At 41.6% G+C, this 19,404-nt stretch overlaps 1 protein-coding gene across 1 annotated transcript in view; it reads left to right on the top strand.

The window, feature by feature from the left end:
- LAMA1 (laminin subunit alpha 1) overlaps window positions 1-19,404 on the top strand; it is a 122,918-nt gene that overhangs the window by 12,934 nt on the left and 90,580 nt on the right. The window contains exons 2-3 of the mRNA XM_043889529.1: window positions 5,566-5,736; window positions 5,915-6,027. Of these exons, the coding sequence (XP_043745464.1) occupies window positions 5,566-5,736; window positions 5,915-6,027 (284 nt within the window). The remainder of the gene's footprint in view (window positions 1-5,565; window positions 5,737-5,914; window positions 6,028-19,404) is intronic.

Genomic DNA, 19,404 nt, shown 5'->3' with positions numbered 1-19,404 from the left:
TTGGAAACAATGGCTAGTCAGAAAATGTTAAATTAATTGATGTTTTTAGGTATTTAAGCAAATAATATAAACATTGCAGACATGATCAATGATACAAGCAAAATATAACTTCATTTTCATTCTGCAGAGTTGTTCATTTTCCCACTCAAAAGCTGCACTTGTATTTTGATTTTAAGCTGAATTCACTGACTCAGTGGACACAAATTTGAGCAAATTCCAGGAGATAGTGAAGGACAGGGAAGCCTGGTGTGCTGCAGGACATGGGGTTGCAAAGAGTCAGACGTGACTTAGCGATTGAACAACAAAATAAGCTGAATTCCCTCCTGTAAGAATTTGGAAGGAGGGGAAAAGGCAGTGCCTTCTCAGGGTAATAAGAATGATTTGAAATTAAAAAATAACCCTGAATGTTGAGGTGCTTTTGTGCTTTGTCTGTGTGCAATCATGATTTTGATCAGAATAGAGCTTTTTAATTGCTGCCCTTCAATTTCAGTTTTGAGGCAACAAAGGAGAAAACCTCTTAATGAATGAATTGTAGCTATGGTCTCTTCTACTAAACTTGGGTGTTGAATAAAAACTCAGGGTGTCATCAAACAAAAGCATTAAGGAACCTGTGTGGGAGGAGGAGGCAGTCCTGATAAATTGTTATTTTCTACAGAGGGTATTCCAGCCAAGGTCTTCATGGCTTGTTTATCTTACAGTGAGAAACTCTGCCTTCGTCAAGGACACCTCCAGCCCAATGCCATGGAAATGGACACTGGAAAACTCTTCCAAGGCCTTTTGCCCACCACCCACTCTGGGTTTTCTGAGATTAGATTTCTTTTCATCTCCCCATGTGAGAAAAAAAGTTAAGGGTGTTAAATGCCAAACTCCCAGGGGCTGGCGTTTGACTTCTCTTTCAAGACCCTGTGAGGTATTTCTCTCTGTCTCCCATCTATTTTTTTTCCCCAGTGTGCTGGAAAGGGCCTTGGAATCTCTAGAATGTTTTAATACTTTTTGTAGCAACCATCAGTGATTAAATTGTTTGTCGTTTTTCAGTCACTAAGTTGTATCCGACTCTATGTGATCCCCGTGGATTGCAGCATGCCAGGCTTCCCTGTCCTTCATTATCTCCCAGAGTTTGCTAAGATTCATGTTCATCCAGTCGGTGATGCTATCTAACCATCTTATTCTCTGTGTCCTCTTTTCCTTTTGCCTTTATCAGTCTTTCCCAGCATCAGAGTCTTTTTCCAATGGGTCGGCTCTTCCCACCAGGTGGCCAAAGGATTGGAGCTTCAACGTCAGTCCTTCCAATGAATATTCAGGGTTGATTTCCCTTAGGATTGACTGGTTTGATCTCCTTGCTGTCCAAGGGACTGTCAAGAATCTTCTCCAGCACTACAATTCAAAAGCATCAGTTCTTTGGCACTCAGCCTTCTTTGTGGTCCAACTCTCATATCTGTACTGACTACTGGAAAAATAATAGCTTTGACTATCTGAAACTTTGTTGGCAAAGTGATGTCTCTGCTTTTGAATACACTGTCTAGGTTTGTTGTAGCTTTTCTTCCAAGGAGCAAGCATCTTTTAATTTCCTGGCTGCAGTCACTGTCCGCAGTGATTTTGGAGCCCAGGAAAATAAAATCTGTTACTACTTCCACTTTTTCCTTTCTGTTTGCCATGAAGTCATGGGACCAGATGCCGTGATCTTAGTTTTTTCAATGTTGAATTTGAAGCCAGCTTTTTCAAAATTCGCCTCTTTCACCTTCATCAAGAGACTCTTTAGTTCCTCTTCACTTTCTACCATTAGAGTGTTATCATCTGCATATCTGAGGTTATTGATATTTCTTCCAGCAATCTTGATTCCTGCCTGTGATTCATCCAGCCCAGCATTTCACTTGATGTACTCCGATAGAAGTTAAATAAGCAGGGTGACAGTAAACAGCCTTGTCATACTCCTTTCCTAATTTTGAACCAGTTAGCTGTCCCGCATTCAGTTCTAACTGTTGCTTCTTGACACACATGCAGGTTTCTTAGGAGACAGACTGTGAAGAAAGAGAGTTAAAAAGCTGAGTCTAGTATCTGTCATACAGAGTGAAGTCAGAAAGAGAAAAAATACTGTATATTAACTCATATATGTGGAATCTAGAAGAACTGGTGCTGATGGTGGTATTTGCAGGGCACGAATACAGATGCAGATGTAGAGAATGGATTTGTGGACATGAAGGAGGGGGAGGGTGGGAAGAACTGGGAGAGTAGCACTGACATATATAACCACCATGTGTAAAATGGCTAGCTAGCAGGAAGCTTCTGTCCAGAACAGGGAGCTCAGCTCGGTCCTCTGTGATGCCCTGGAGGGGGTTGAGGGGGGTGGTGGGAGGGAGGCTTTAGAGGGAGGGGATGTATGTGTGTATATAGCTGACTCACTTTGTTGTACATCAGAAACCAACACCACATCGTAAAGCAACTATACTCCAATTAAAAAATAATTTAAAAAAACTGCTGGTGAGTGAGAAGGAATTTATTTCACGCTTGATGGGTTTGGCGTTATGAAGTCTTTAGCCACTGGTTAAATATAGGATGAAAAAATGAATCCATTGTGTGTCCCGACTGAGGGCAAAAGTACGAATCACGGTAACATTAGCTAAAGTAAATAATGTCTCCCGACAAAAGTGTACAGTTGTCTCATGCATTAAGTGCACGGCCAGGTGATGGGAAACCGTGATCCATGTGCCAGCTACAGTCCTCGTTCTGCTTTTGATTTTTATGTGTAAATCAAGCTTTTATTCTTGGTGGATTCTTGATCCCAATGCCCTTTCTCACCCTTTAGTTTCCTATTTCTCCTGCTACTTGAAGCTCATGTTAGTTGTTCTTTATTGAAATACTTCAATGGTCTTTTGTTAGTGTATTTAATGCTAGTTTTTTAAAATTACTTTTTATTGGAGTCTAGTTGCTTTACAATGTTGGGTTACTTTCTGCTCTACAGCAAAGTGAATCAGCTCTAGATATGTATGTGCTATGCTTGCTTAGTCACCCAGTCACGTCTGACTCTTTGCAACCCCGTAGACTGTAGCCCGCCAGGCACCTCTGTCCATGGGGATTTTCCAGCAAGAATACTGGAGTGAGTTACCATGCCCTCCTCCAGGGGATCTTCCCAACCCAGGGAAGGAACCCAGGTCTCTCCCATTGCAGGCGGATTCTTTACCAGCTGAGCCACCAGGGCAGCCTTGACGTATATATATATTCCTTCTTTGTTGGATTTCCTTCCCATTTGGGTCACCCCAGACCATTGAGTAGAGTTCTCTGAGCTCTGAAATACTAAAGTATTTCAGTAGTCTTTGAAAACATTCAGCAACCTGAGGAATTTTTTAAAATTCTTTTTCAAACATGCTTCCTCCAGTGCAGATTTCCAGCTTTCTCTCATCCTCTCATGGCTGTAGTTATAGACATTGAGGAATAATAATTATTCTAGAACTATGGAATGAGAGCAAATGTAGTAAGTAAAGAATAATTTTTAGTGAATTTTTTCCCCCCAAACATGAGCTTATGTGAGAAGAAAGATTTAGTTTTAGTGAAAGGCAAATGCACCACTACAGATTTTTGAAATTAGTCAGTTCAAGGCATTTCTACACAATCATGCTAACAAAGGGGTTTCTCTTTCTTTTGATTAGGAGTGTCTTTACAATACCAACCAGATGAAAAAGGACCCATCTGCCAGTGCAGAAGACATGGGTTCGATCCCTGGGTCGGGAAGATCCCCTGGAGGAGGAAATGGCAACCCTCTCCAGTATTCTTGCCTGGGAAATCCCACAAACAGAGGAGCCTGGCGGGCTACAGCCCAAGGGGTCACAAAGAGTCGGATGACCGAGCAATTGAGCACGCACGCGGGTGCTTTAAATCCTGTACAGTGCAAGAACAACCTGTTGTTGGTTCCTACAATTAAGATATTATTCACCAAAGTTATGGTGATATTCACACAGCTTAAACTTCTTTTTCTCAATGACTCAGTATAGGCTCCTGATGGAGAAGCAGGTGCCCTCCTGACCCCCACTCCCTCCATAATTCAAGGCCCTTGCAGGTCAGGGTGGGGGGAGCTCCGAGCAGGAAGTGGGCAGTTCTCTTGATGTCTTGCAACTGAAGGAGGAGGAAAAACAGAGAAAGTGAGAACATTTTTAGAGTTAGCTGGTAAAGGATTTGTTGACAGAGAAATGCATTGTTAACTAAGTTCCTGTGACCTTTTTTCTTCTCCTCGCTTGGCTGGTCTGTGGGAAGGGAATGGAGAGGGTTGATTGTACTGCAAATCTAAATGCACAGACATGACCCAGAGCCTAGAAAACTCCGTTGCAGCTCTTTAGATGTGACTCCACAGTTTCAAACTTATTGTATTTTAACTTGTCAGTTCATAATATACATTCAAACCAGATTACTAGAATATTGTGGTCATAAAGGAAGGAGAAAATTAATATTTACCTCAGTACCAAAAATAATAAGTATCAGCTTCTCCCCCCATGTAAGTAGCATTGCCAAGAATTACATGTTACTTTAAGGACTAGATCATTTTATTGCATAAAATATGTGTTTTTACTACTGGTTGATAAAAAGAATAAATTGAGGAGCTGCATAATTAAACATAAAAGTACATCTGTTTTATTCATTAAGCCTTTTTAATTAAGAAATCCCAAAAGCATGTGATAAAAATGACCAACTTTCAGTTAAAAATGAAAAACATGTTTTATACCTAGTATACTATGTAAGTCTGTTATGTTTCAGAATTGAGTATTACTCCAGAATACAATATTCCATGACTGTTTTCTGTTGAGAAACTAAGAGTTTATTGATTTGATTAGGGTCATTCTCCTAGGATAGAACTGCTAATTTGTTGTTTTTTAGTAGCTCAGTTGTGTCCAACTCTTTGTAACCCCATGAACGGTAGCCTGCCAGGCTCTTCTGTCCATGGGATTTTCCAGGCAAGAATACTGGAGAGGGTTGCCATTTCCTCCTCCAGGAAATCTTCCCAGATCAGAGATTGAGCCCATGTCTCCTGCATTGGCGGCTGGATTCTTTACCACTGAGCCACCAGAATAGCCCATAGAACTACTAGGGTAGCTCTGTTTTATGTGGAAAGTCTTTGGAAGACTACCTAGTAAGTTATTATTATTTTTTTTTTTATTGACAGATGCATGGTGAGGTGTTTTTTTTTATTTTTTTTATTGTACTTGGGCTTCCTAGGTTCTTTAGTGGTAAAGAACCCTTTTCCCTTTGGTGACCATAAATTGGCCATCTCCTTCTGTGGCTCAGATGGCAAAAGAATCCACCTGCCAAAACGTAGGAGACCCAGGTTCGATCCCTGGGTTAAGAAGATCCCCTGGAGAAGAGAATGGCAACCCACTCCATTATTCTTGCCTGGAGAATGCTATGGACAGAGGAGGCTGTTAGGGCTACTACACAGACAGTAGGGCTACAGTCCATGGGGTTGCAAAGAGCCAGACATGGCTGAGTGACTAATACTTCTGCTTCACCAGCAGAGTGAGATGCAGTGATGTGACCTGTGGTTTCAAGTGGTTGAGCTGATGCGGTGACTTTGACTTTCAGGCCTGTTCCCTGCCATCCTCAACCTTGCCAGCAATGCACACATCAGCACCAATGCGACCTGCGGGGAGAAGGGGCCAGAGACGTACTGCAAGCTGGTGGAGCATGTGCCTGGGCGGGCCGTGCGCAATGCCCAGTGCCGGGTCTGCGATGGCAGCAGCGCCAACCCCAAAGGCAAGTGGGGCCCCCGTAGGAACGTACCCCTTCCTAAACGATTACTGGAGACTTCTGTTAGGAAGCCGTGGGCCTGTGTTCTCCTTACTGCTGTTCATTTCCACTGTATTACAGTTTAGGGTTAAAAACCTTAAACCACAATCTGAGAGCATAGTGGGTTTTTGTTTTCCTTCAACAGAACGGCATCCGATATCCAACGCCATCGACGGCACCAATAACTGGTGGCAGAGTCCTAGTATCCAGAACGGGAGAGAGTACCACTGGGTCACGATCACACTGGACCTGAGGCAGGTGGGTGAGGCTGGAGGCACCGCAGGACACGGTGGGTGGCTGGGTTGTAATCTCACGTTGTTGTTTAGTCGCTAAGTTGTGTCTGACTGTGACCCCATGGACCACAGCACACGAGACTTCCCTGACCTTCACCATCTCCTGGAGTTTGCTCAAACTCATGTCCATTGAGTCAGTGATGCCATCCAACCATCTCATTCTCTGTCGCCTTCTTCTCCTCCTGCCCTCACTCTTTCCCAGCATCAGGGTCTTTTCCAATGAACTGGCACCTTGCATCAGGTGGCCAAAATATTGGCACTTCAGCTTCAGTATCAGTCCTTCCAATGAATATTCAGGGCTGATTTCCTTTAGGATTGACTGGTTTCATCTCCTTGCTGTCCAAATGACTCTCAAGAGTCTTCTCTAGCACCACAGTTTGAAAGCATCAATTCTTCAGTGCTCAGTCTTCTTTATGGTCCAAGATTCACATCTATTCACGACTACTGGAAAAATCATAGCTTTGACTATCTGGACCTTTGTCAGCAAAGTGATGTCTCTGCTTTTTAATATGCTGTCTATGTTTGTTACAGCTTTTCTTCCAAGGAGCAAGCGTCTTTTAAATGCTTTTTTATACACAGGGAAAGTCCATTTGTTTCCTAACATGTTTACATCCTGGTCTCACTGTTTTTCCACTTGGTAGATTTGAGTGAAACACAGAGTTTGTCCTTGGTACTGGTTCTTGTCACATTTATCATGCCCAGGGATCCTTGGGGTGATGAGTGGAATTGTTCCCATGTGGTTTGATTTTCTTAGACACTGTGTCAGGATGCTGATCATCCATCCACCTGTGATGCCTTGACGAGTGGTACCCAGTGTCCACACACACGCAGCTGGTGGGCACACAAAACACATGCATTTGCTGCCTTTCAAGCTGATTATCTTGCTGTTTTCACCATGCAGCTCTAGTAAAGGTTTCTGTGTAGAAAATAAGGCTTGGAAACAGAAGGAGATGGCATTAAACATCTGGACTCTGTGATGCTGTGTGCAAGAACTGTGAGCACCTGGGGTTGCCCAGCGCTCGGTGAGGAAGCCTTCAGCACCAGCTGGGAAAGGGAGGGTTTAATTGGCTTAGATCACATGTGTACCTCCCTAGCTTTGCTCAAGACCACATAGGAGAATGGAGAGAAATACAATATGAGCCCTGATTGCCCCAAATATTTCCAGGGAAAGGAAGGAAAAGGAAAGAAATCTTGACTGAAAGGGATGCAAAAGAAAGGTGGCAGCTTTTGTCATATTTCTATTTCAGTTCTCTGGAAAAGCCATAACATAGCCTTCTTACTTATTTCCATTCTGTTCCTCTTGGGTCAGAACTCATCAGTATCATGGGAAATATGCAATGAAAGAGACAACTCATTCAAAAGGTGTACAGTATGAATTTTGGAGATTTCATGAAGAAGAATCATAATTTTTTGAATGAAAGTGAAACGTGAAGGTGTTAGTCGCTCTATTGTGTCCAACTGTTTGTAATCTCATGGACTGTAGCCCAAAGACTCCTCTGTCCTTGGAACTCTCCAGGCAAGAATACTGGAGTGGGGAGCTATTCCCTTCTTCAGGGGATATTCCCGACTCAGGGCTCGAACCTGCATCTCCTGCATTGCAGGAAATTCTTTACCATCTGAGCCACCAGGGAAATCACAAAATACGCAGAATTTTAAGTAAAAACAAGACAATACTGTGTATGTTCACATATAAGGAACTTTTGAGCTCTAATCATAATGGTAAATGGGGTAGTAAGATGTGAAGCTGAGGAAACATTTTCCAAGTTCAGGTTCATAGAATCACGTAACTAAAATAATACATCTGGGCGTTTTCAGCCACAAATCCTAAATTAATATGACATGCCTTTGCCTTTTCAAATCCACCTAAAGAAAAAGAGCAAAAATCCCCTTTTTGCCTTGGCTTTTTTTTTTTTTTTTTTGTCTTTGTTTCAGTGGTAAGGATGCTTCTGCAGGAAATGTTGGTTTTCTCATCATCTTTTCAATGTATTTTCCTTCTTTGAGGGAAAAAAGTACAACATTTTCATTATTAGGAATGTGATACTATGTGAGTTTGGCCAAATTAACAGCTGGACATTTTACAGAGAGACTTCAAATCCCAAGTTCCACTGCTATTTATCTTGCAATTTGTCGATCTTGGCTTCTTCTAACAAGAGAGCTTCTGCCATAAGTTGGACTGAATCACCTTGAGGAATTCAGGGGCCTCAGTTTTAAGTCTTTAAGTCTTATTCACACCGAGTCATGGACAGAGTTATATAGGCTTCTAGGGCTTCCCAGGTGGCGCTAGTGGTAAGGAACCTGCCTGCCAGTTGATCCCTGAGTCGGGAATATCCCCTGGAGTAGGAAATGGCAACCCATTCCAGTATTCTTGCCTGGAGAATTCCATGGACAGAGGAGCCTGGCGGGCTCCATGGAGTTGCAAAGAGTTGTACATGACTGAAGTGACTTAGCACAGTACGGCAGGTAAATTCTAGTGTTTTAGATAAGCTTCTAAATTAAGATAATTTTAAATAACAAAATACTCAGAATTTTCTTCACCTTTTGCAGAATATAAAATTCTACTTGCTTTAAGTTTTTTTTAAAAAGTTCAGATGGTTATATCTGAGCAAACCTTTCTCAGATATATTTATATATTGAGTATTTTTATTGTGAAATATTTTGAATATGTAGCAAATGTATTATTGTGACATACATATAACCATCCCCAAGATTCAGGGATTTTTAAACATTTTGCCACATTGGGAACACTTTCCAAGTGAACTGCAGTCATGGTGACATTGGACCAATGCAAGGTTTTTTGTATCTTAAGAAAATAGGACATTTGTTAGAAATAGGCACTGTGCCATTAGCTAACAAAGCTGACAGCAATGTCCCAGTAACTATTTCTTCACTGAGATCCAGTTGTCCCAATTTAATCACTGATGTCTTTTATAGGTTTTGTTTTTCAAACCAGGATCAATAAAGAACACACATTGCATTTGATTACTATGCTTCTTAAACCTCTTCTAACCTGAATTGTTCTCCCTTTTGTGGTGGGGCGGGGGGGGGGGGTTCCCAGGTGTTACTAGTGGTAAAGAACCTACCTGTCAATGCAGGAGACACAGGAGATGCGGTTTCAGTCCTTGGGTAAGGAAGATCCTCTGAAGGAGGGCATAGCAACCCACTCCAGTATTCTTGCCTAGAGAATCCCATGGATAGAGGAGCCTGGCGGGCTACCATCCATGGGATTGCAAAGAGTCAGACATGTCTGAAGCAACTTAGCATGCACACACTGTTTTTAAAAACTGATACTCAGTTTTTGAAAACACAAGGCTTTTTGTCTTGTAGAATATCCCACATTCTGGATTTGTCAGGTGGTTTCTTTGTGATTTTTAACATGTTCCTTTATGTCCTTTATTTCTCATGAACTAAACTCAGCTATAAGACTTGATTACATTCCAGTGAAGTATTTTTGGCCAGAACCCATGCTTGGCAATCCTGGCTGCTCTGTTGCATCCAGGGCTTGTTTTCTCATGAGACGCAAGGCTATCTTTGGGTCCCACTGAGGTATTGGCAGCTGGATCACTCCCTTGTCATACTGTCTCCTTTCTTTCCCATCTCTCATCCTTGTTTCCTGGGTCTCATTGACACGTAACTCTTAGAACGTGAAAGTGGTTACACCTTCTGATGACTTTCTCATTGTCAAAGTCTATATGTTTCTCTGTCAGGCCAGCTATTCACCAGCTGCTAGTTAATTTCTAGATTATACACCCCATCTGGGCAGGGACCACAGCTGTCTGCTTCCTCTTTTCTTCCTCCTCTTTCTCTCCCTTCCTTGTTAATGTTTACAGAGGCTTGTCTTGCGTGCCCAGACATCAGCAGAGTTGAGGCAGTGAGTGTGGAATCACTGTGAACCAGTGCTTTATTTTTGCCTTCCTTTTTTTGGTTCACAACCGGATTAAAAGATAACTAGTCATCAGCTATAACCCATCAACTGCTTTGTTTCCCTTCTGTAAAAATGTAAGCTCTGAAGTACAGGTTTTAAAGTAAAATTAGGCAGACCTTAATGTTATCAAGAATCATAGCAACTTCATGTTGTAAATGTGTTCATGCAACTTAAATATGTCAGCTCCAAGGTTTTATGACCAAATCAGTCAGCTTCATTCTATTGGCAAGTGCCAAAGACATTGATCCTGTTCCTGACTTTCTAGTTGATGACAGCTGTAGAAATTATGGCATTTTTAGCTTCTGTATACAATGTTTGGTTGCCTGAAAGATAAACTGAAGAAAAGATAGAAAGTTGTATTATCAGAAAGCCCATAAATGTTGTTTGGTTTGCCGTAAGATTTAACTATGGAGTGTTTGCTTTAGTAACATATTACAGGAGGAACGATTCAATTTATTTTTTCACTTGTTTAAAATAATGCATGTGATTCATTTCTTTCATTGATTCACTGTATGTTAGAATTTACACTGTTAGATACTTAGCAATGTCTTACTTAAAAAGAAAATAATCTGTGGGAACTGTTTTAAGAAAAAACTGATGAGTCACTTAACAAATGTAAAACTAACATATACACGGATGGTGTCCTGGAGAAGGAAATGGCAACCCACTCCAGTATTCTTGCCTAGAGAATTCCATGGACAGAGGAGCCTGGCAGGCTACAGTCCATGGCCTCGGAAGAGTCGGACATGACTTAGCGACTAAACCACCACCACGTGAATGGTGTCCAGTCATAAACTATTGCTCACTGTCCAGTGACTTAAGAATATGTTCCATGGTGTTTTACCACTGACACAAGCCAGGGATCCTTTGTGATAACTTAAAAATTGAAAGATATCATTCTGAGAGACGGAGCATGCACGTTTGATAAATCTTGAATTTTATGACTGTCAGCATTTACTTGTTAATTATGTGAAACTGTATATATTCTATTAAACATATTTAAATGTATTCCTATGGTAGTTTTCAACTGAATAACTCAAGGATTTCCAGTTTGAGATACTCTATGTTAGGATGCTGGGCAAATGAAAAGATGCTCAACATCTTTTGACACTGTGGAAATGAAAATCCACAATGAGATCACTTCATACCCATCAACATGGCTGTTATAAAAAACAAAAAAACAGAAAATAAGGGTTGGTGAGGGTATGGAGAAGTTAGAACCCTTGTGCAGGGCTGGTTAGAAACGTCAAATGGTGCAATACTATGGAAAACAGTATGGTGGCTTCCTTAAACATAGCATTTCCATATGATCCAGCAATTCCACTACTAGGTATATCCTCAAAGGAATTGAAAGTAGGAATTCAAGATGATGTTATATTAAAACACCCATGTGTTATAGCAGCCTGTTCACAATAGCTGGAAGGTAGAAGGAACCAGGTGTCTATCAACAATGAACGGATGAACAAAATGTGGTCTCTACATTGAATGGATCCTTTTGCCTTAAAAAGGAAGCATTTGTTATATACATGCAGCAACGTGGGTGGACCTTGAAAACATGCTAAGTGAAATTAACATTTTTATTACGTATTCCTCTGGGCCAGGTGTCCTACAACACCCTCACCCTGAACTGGCTCGTGGGACCCTCATAATCACACAGTGAATCTGGTTCCCCATTAGCTCCTTTTGACAAATGATGGAACTGAGGCTTAGTTGAATTTATTCAAGAGTAGAACTCATGCCCGTCTGCATTCTTGGACGATATAGTCCCGCTAGCTGAGAGTTTGTGACAAATGTGTATGTGTCCTGATGTTTTATTTAACTTTATAGCACGATCAGTTCCCAGTATAACTAAAATCATTATGAATCATTTTAAAGCTCCGCTAACATCTTGTTCTAGGGCTTACCCATCATTTGCACAACAGTTTATGCCTGACACTTCGGTTGCTTTTCTGTTATAGGTAATAACTTGAGGTTTCAGTGAAAAAGGATTACATGCCAGGAAAGGAGTGCAATGTGTACAGATCATTTCCAAGGCTCAGAATGCACGTTTCTAGTTAGTTTTGAATATTTCTTTCAAAGAAAATATGCACTGCCTGTGTGTAGAGGAATCTATGAAAGTAAAAATAAAAGTGAAAGTGAAGTCGCTCAGTCGTGTCCGACTCTTTATGACCCCATGGACTGTAGCCTACCAGGCTCCTCCATCTGTGGAATTTCCCAGGCAAGAGTACTGGAATGGGTTGCCATTTCCTTCTCCAGAGGATCTTCCTGACCCAGGGATCGAACCTGGGTCTCCCGCATTGTTGGCAAACTCTTTTACCATCTGAGCCACCAGGGAAGTCACTAGAAGAATCTATACTTATATTCATATATACAGTTATAGGTAAGGAATCCATATACAGTATATAGATTGTATAGTACATGTAGTACATTATATATATAATATATATAATTTAGTATTATAAAATTTAGAATAGTATAGAGTTTAGTAATAGTGTATATAGAATATATACAGTATATTATCTGTATACCATATAGAATCTATTACTGTTGTTCAGTTGCTAAGTCATGTCTGACTCTTTGAGACCCAACGGACTGCGGCATGCCAGGCTTCCCTGTCCTCCTCTATCTCCTGGAGTTTACTCAAGTTCGTATCCATTGAGTTGGTGATGCCATCTAACCATCTTACCCTCTGCCACCCTTTTCTTCTTTTGCCTTCAATTCTTTTGCCTCCCTTTGCCTTCAGTCTATTAATACATATACATGACTGTTCAACCTATATATTGTATACTTATATACTATGTGTGTATATGTATGTGTGTGTGTGTATATTGTTGTTCAGTCACTAAGTCATGTCTGACTGTTTGTGACCCCACGGACTGCTGCATGTGAGGCTTCCCTGTCCTTCACTGTCTCCCAGAGTTTGTTCAAACTCATGTCCATAGAGTTGGTGATGCCATCCAACCATCTCATACACAAACACACACATACACAAACACATGTACATATATCTACACAGATATAGGTTATAGACTCTACAGCATTTTTTCTTGTCTGTATTACTTCATCTCTGATAATCTTGGAGAGGAGATGGCCCCTCTTTGGAGATGACGAGATAGCAGTGCAGAGTGTGGTCCACTGACTTGCCCAGAGTCACATGGCTGTAGCAGCTGCCCCTGGGGCTGGACACTGTGACTTCCATCTCCTTCCACACCGTCCAGGTAGTCTCCCCTCCTTTGTTCTGGTCTCCCATGATTGTTCCCTCTCTGTTATGGTTTCCCGGGGAGACTGGCAGGCACTCTGACAACTTCCCGCTGACTTGGGAGTGTCTGGGTTCTTCCTAAACCCCTCTTCCTTTGCTACCCAGCAAGGTCCTATCCCCTGGGCATGGGGCGGAGTATCAACGCTCCTTGCATGGTAAATCTGGGTGCCCCCTAACATGTTTTTTGGTCAAGAAGCAGGAAAATTCATCAATGTTTAGTAATCTCCTTTTAAAATGTTTCAAACTGGGCAAAATTTTCACTGGGAGTGGCCCGATTTGTGAGTAAAAGTGTGTAATATCCCTTTAGAAGACAAAGTGTGTTTCGTAAAAAGAGGAAACATTTTCTATGGCATTGAAGATAAAGGCTGCTTTTTGAAGCAGTGCTTTATACTCTGTGTAGGTTTAATTAGGAAGTAGCACTTTGTTGTGGGAACATAATCACAGAAGGGCCTTTGTTTTATGCAAACCTTTAGACAAGAGCTGCTTGTGTGCTGGGTTTTATAAAACCTCATCAATCTGGATGTCTGCTATTGTTTTTTTCCCCCCCAAATTTCTGAAAAATTGGCAAGAGCTGGATTGAGGTCTATCATTGTATCATCCAAATGTAAAGTGTTTGCTAAGCACATTGACAGGTAAACAAGAAAAGAACAGGCAAATTTCACATTCTTAAGACTGAAAATCTTGAAAGACTTTTAGAACATGAGTTGCATGTAAATTGGAACTTCTCATTACTAATGAGTCTTGGTTGGTTGTTAAAACAGGTCAGGCAGAAATTCCTCCCGGAGATCCTGGTCGAAATGACCAATGGCTGTGTATTTGCATCTATTCAAAATGATTTTATTTCAATTTTGTATTACTTCACATGGGCCTCAACTGATTTCAAATACTAAGTTTTTCTTGAGTTTGTTTCGCAAAATGAATAGATTGGAAGGAACCAAGTCCCTCATTATGAGCTGGAAGTAAGCCACGAGAAATTCTTGTCCTTCAGACGTTTTTATCTCTTTCGTCCTGTTCTCTGTGAAGCTGCTAGTCTCAGAGACATGTCTGTCTTGTGTTTTCACATTTTTATTATCTCATTTTGTTTTCTCCTCCACAGCGTCTCTTCCAGTTATCTATTGCTGTGTAAGAGACCACTGCCAAACGTTATGGCTTGAAGCAACATTCATTTTATGTCTTTCTGGAATTGTTTCTGGGGGTCAAGGTTTTGGGAAGACTGTGAGTGGGTGTGTCTCAGGCTGCAGTCCATTGCCAGGGGAGCAGCTGGAGGAGGTGGTCTGGAGGAGGGGCCCCTGGGCAGCTGGGGGTAGGGTCTGGGCAGCTAAGGGAGGGGTGCTAGGGTAGCTGGGGAGGGGTCTGGGCATCTGGAGGAGGGGCCCCGGGGCAGTTGGAGGGGGTGTCTGGGAAGCTAGGGAGGGGTCTGGGCAGCTGGGGAGGCAGCACTGGGGCAGCTGGGGGGCGGGCTGGCCAAGGCTCTCCCTTCATCTGGTCTCGGGGCTCCTCCTTGTGACCTCTGCTTGTGGGCTAGGGGCTTCGTCACAGCATGGCAGCCCTAAGGCAGGCTGTGAGCGGGCAGTTCAGGGCTCCAGCACAGAGGTTCCAGAGAAAGTGACAGAAGTTGCGTCCCTTGAGGACCTGGCCTCAGTGTCACTCCGCATCCCCCTCTTTGCTCTGTGGACCTGAAGTTGACCGAGATTCAAGTGGAGGAAACACAGGGCAACCCCAGCCTTTCACAGGAAGAGGGATAACAACTCTGAGACGTCTCTGAACCCCTACTGCCTCACACTTCCAAAAAGAGGCTTCTCTCTGCCGATCTCCCATGGCTTACCTTCTAGGGACTGTGCCTTTATATTTAGGTGACATAAAGAGCTGTAGGACCAAGTGGAGATACAGACATTGCACCTTAAATTGTTCAGTGTTAATGACAAGTGAGCTGAATTTGTTGTCATTCAGTCACTAAGTTGTGTCTGACTCTTTGTGATCCCATAGACTGCAGTACCTCAGGCTCCTCTGTAATCCAGTATCTCCTGGAGTTTATTCAAACTCAGGTCCATTGGGTTGGTGATGCCATCCAACCATCTCATTCTCTGCTGCCGTCTTCTCCTTTCTTCAGTCAAAAGACTGAAGACCCAGCATCAGGGTCTTTTCCAGTGAGTCAGCTTTTTGCCTCAGGTGGCCAAAGTATTGGAGCTTCAGCTTCAGCATCAGTCCTTTCAAAGAATATTCAGGGTTGATTTCCTTTATGATTGACTGGTTTGATCTCCTTGCTATCCAAGGGATTCTCGAGTTTTCTCCAGCACCACAGTTCAAAAGCATCAATTCTTCAGTGCTCAGCTTTCTTTATGGGCCAACTCTCACATCTGTACATGACTACTGGAAAAACCATAGCTTTGACTATCTGGACCATTGTTGACAGAGTGATGTCTCTGCTTTTTAATACATGAACATAATTGAGGGCATATGTGGAGTTTCCTTTCCTGACAAGATTTATTTTTAAGCTTTATCCGATGTGTGTCATCAATGGTGGTTTGCCAAATAGTCAAGCGTAACCATTTTTCCAGTTAGCACAACTTAGTTTACCAAAGCTCCCCCCTTTTTTCTTTTCCTGATCTAAATGGCAGAGTGTTGGCTGTACTGTTAGTCTTGCTTGCTCTATGGGGCTTCTTAGATCAGCCTTGGGAGGATTTTGGAAAGTGAGTGAAGAGAATTTTGCAGGACTCTGTCAAAATATACTTTCCTATCTCCAACTGTTTTGGCTTCAAAATAAAGCTTTTTGTATATTTATGGAAAGAAAGGGAGGTCTGTTCTGGAATTATTTATTCCTGTTATAGTAAAGCTAGAAAAAAAAGATGTTTTAATTTCTGAAGAAATTTTTCTTTGAAAAATACATTTTGGAATCCATTCCTGTGTTTGCTTTTAACTTTTTTTTTTCCCTGCTTTTTACTTAGCAATGTATTCAAATGGTAACATCTAACATCTTCATCTTTAAAAGGAAATCTGTAGCAAAGTAAAAAAAAAAAAAAGTAACTCATGCTGTATCTCAAAATGTCTCACATGCTTTTAATGCCTTCAATGGACCTTCTCCATAGAGATGCATAACTTCCTTTATTCTAATATAGAAGCAGAAAATATTTAATGTAAGAAAAAACTTAAAAAAAATCACTTGTGATCCTAACAGCCAGGAATTATCTTCTGATCCATTCCATCATATCTGAGAACACTGTGTATGTTTAATAATTCATGACATCTGCTTCTGAAGGGCTGACATCTCAGGATTCCTTGATGAATCCTGGGATTCAATGGCCTCATCCCGGGAAAGTAATCAACAAACAATTGGTTACATATAAATGTAGATATGGTCACTGTATCTTAAATTGTCCTTTAAGGTTGATCTTGGCCTTCAGGGTCTTCTGGACTAATGGGGGAGAGAGGCAAGGAAGCAGATGAGTGGTTTGGGGGATGTGAGGGTTGAGCAGGCTTGGGGCACAGAAAGTGAAAGTGTTAGTTCACTCAGTCATGTCTGACTCTTTGGGAACCCATGAACTGTGGCCCGCCAGGCTCCTCTGTCCATGGCATTCCCCGGGCAAGAATACTGGACTGGGTTGCCATTTCCTCCTCCAGAGGATCTTCCTGACCCAGGAATCGAACCCTGGCTTCCCACATTGTAAGCAGATTCTTTACCATCTGAGCCACTTGGGAAGCTTGAGGGCATCAGAGAAACAACCCAAATGCAGGACTGGCTGAGGGAAGTGTGCCTAGGAGACAGCAGCACAGGAAAGGCCTGTTTGTGGCGCTAAAATAGTCCATCCAGTGTGATCATAATGTATATTTTTCATTTTTCTTTTTACTGAGTTATATAGTTTACATACAGGCTTCCCCGGTAGCTCAGATGGTAAAGAATCCACATGCAGTGTAGGAGACCCAGGTTCGATCCCTGGGTCGGGAAGATCCCCTGTAGAAGGAAATGGCCATCTTCTCCAGTATTCTTGCCTGGAGAATTCCATGGACACACAGTTTATATACAGTGAGGTGCACATTCAAAAATACTGCTGTTTATACACTCACTAACAGTGAATGAAAGGTGTGTCTCATTACCCCTTAGTAGCACAGATGCTCACAGTTTCTTTTTTTGTTCCTTGTTTATTGAATAGCAAGGAATTTTCATTCATTCGGATATAATGTGTATTTATTTATTTACATTTTGTTACTTTATTGAACACATATTTGGGAGCACTGAGCTCAATTCAGATGCTTAACAATGTTTGTCTGATATTGTTGATCACCTTCACAGGTATAAATTATGCCATGATTATTCATCTCTGTCCAGGCAAATGTTTTGTCAAATGGTGGTGACAGTTTTAGTCTTTGAATATGGTTGTAAGAGGCAGGAAAGAATTTTCAAGTCATAACAAAACAGAATAAAATTGAATGAACTCTAAATACCATCCTTTTGAGAGGTGCCAGTTGTCAGAAGAATAGCTATGGTACTTAAGGAAGTACCATAAAGTCGAAAGTCCGATAGTGATACCTAACATCCCTACTTTGCATTTTATAAAATGTTTTCCTATTTATTGTTTCACACCTATGATGGGAGAAATCTAAAGAACATGTAGATTCACATTTATATTACTCATTGTGAATAATGCATTGTGGTGTAGAGAATACAACTGAATTGATCATTTTAAGCCTGAATCCTGGAAAACATATTTTTAAAACAAATTTTTATATTATGTTGGAGTATAGCTGACTAACAATTAGCTGTAATAGTTTCAGGTTCACAGCAGAGCGACTCAGCCATATATGTATATACATGCATCCATCCTCCCCCAAACTCCCCTCCCATCCAGGCTGCCACATGATACTGAGCAGAGTTCTCTGTGCTCTACAGTAAGCCTTTGTTGGTTATTCATTTTAAATACAGCAGTGTGTGCATGTCCATCCCAAACTCCCTAACTCTCCCTTCCCCACATCCTTCCCTCTGGCAACGAAGAGCTCCATCTTTAAGTCTGTGAGTTTCTTTCTCTGGATTGTAAGAAACTGAAATCTATTAATCACCAATCAGAGTTCCTTTGACAGCAAAGGAAATCAACCCTGAATATTCTTTGGGAGTATTGATGCTGAAGCTGAAGCTCCAAGACTTTGGCTACCTGATGCAAAGAGACAAGTCATTGGAAAAGACCCTGATGCTGAGAAAGATTGAGGGCAGGAGGAGAAGGGGTCGATGGAGGATGAGATGGTTGGATGGCATTACCAACTCGATGGATATGAGTTTGAGCAAACTCCAGGAGATGGTGGAAGACAGGAAAATCTGGCATGCTACAGTCCGTGGAGTTGCAAAGAGTTGGACACAACTTAGCGACTGAACAGCAATAAATCACAAAACGTTACCTTTTTTAGCACACGAGTGGGGATTAATTCTGGAAGTCTGACTCTGCAAGCATTGGTCTTAGTGAGATGATGACGCTGCCGAAGTCATGACAAAGATGGAAACTCTTAGGGACTGAGGCGGCTGCCTGCTTGTGCCAAGGCATTCAGACCTGTGCTCCTTTGAAATCTGTGCTCAGGTACTTGGAAGCACTGGCTTGCCCTGGCCTGGTGGCCTCCATGCCCCATAAGGTATGGAAATGAAGCCTGGGAAAGCTGGGAGATCAGATTAAAAGCTGCAGATAATTAGCTGGGATGCCCACATACCTGAGAAGCTTGGTGAAGCCTGACCACTCATCAGTTTCTTTGCAGTGGCTTATGCTTTCTTAAGAGTAGCTGATAGCCACTGCAATATGTGTAAATAGCTTTGTCCTTTGTTTTGTGTGTGTGTGTGTGTTTTTTTTAATTAGTAGACTTTCTTTTGTAGCAAAGTTTTAGATTTGGAGAAAAATTGAGTGGAAAGTATGAGTTCCCATATACCCCCACATAAGAGTTGTTGTTTTTTTTTTCCATCAAACTTGGGTTAATTTTAATCTTTTTTTTTTAATTGAAATCATAAAGTGACTGAGATAGTGTGGTTTTAATAGTTTCCAAGACTTTCCCTCTGACAAGTAGGTAACTGTTGAGAATTGTCGGTCTTATAATTTAAAAATTTTTGTTTTCTCTACTATTTTATGACATGTAATCAGAAGATATTTATCTTTGTGCTTCATGTGCTAAAAGCACGAGAAAGCCCATGA

This window comes from Cervus elaphus, chromosome 27 (genome assembly GCF_910594005.1).
Source record: "Cervus elaphus chromosome 27, mCerEla1.1, whole genome shotgun sequence".
NCBI lineage: Eukaryota > Metazoa > Chordata > Mammalia > Artiodactyla > Cervidae > Cervus > Cervus elaphus.
The sequence above is the reverse complement of the archived record's forward strand: the minus strand, read 5'-3'. Positions and strand labels throughout refer to the sequence as shown.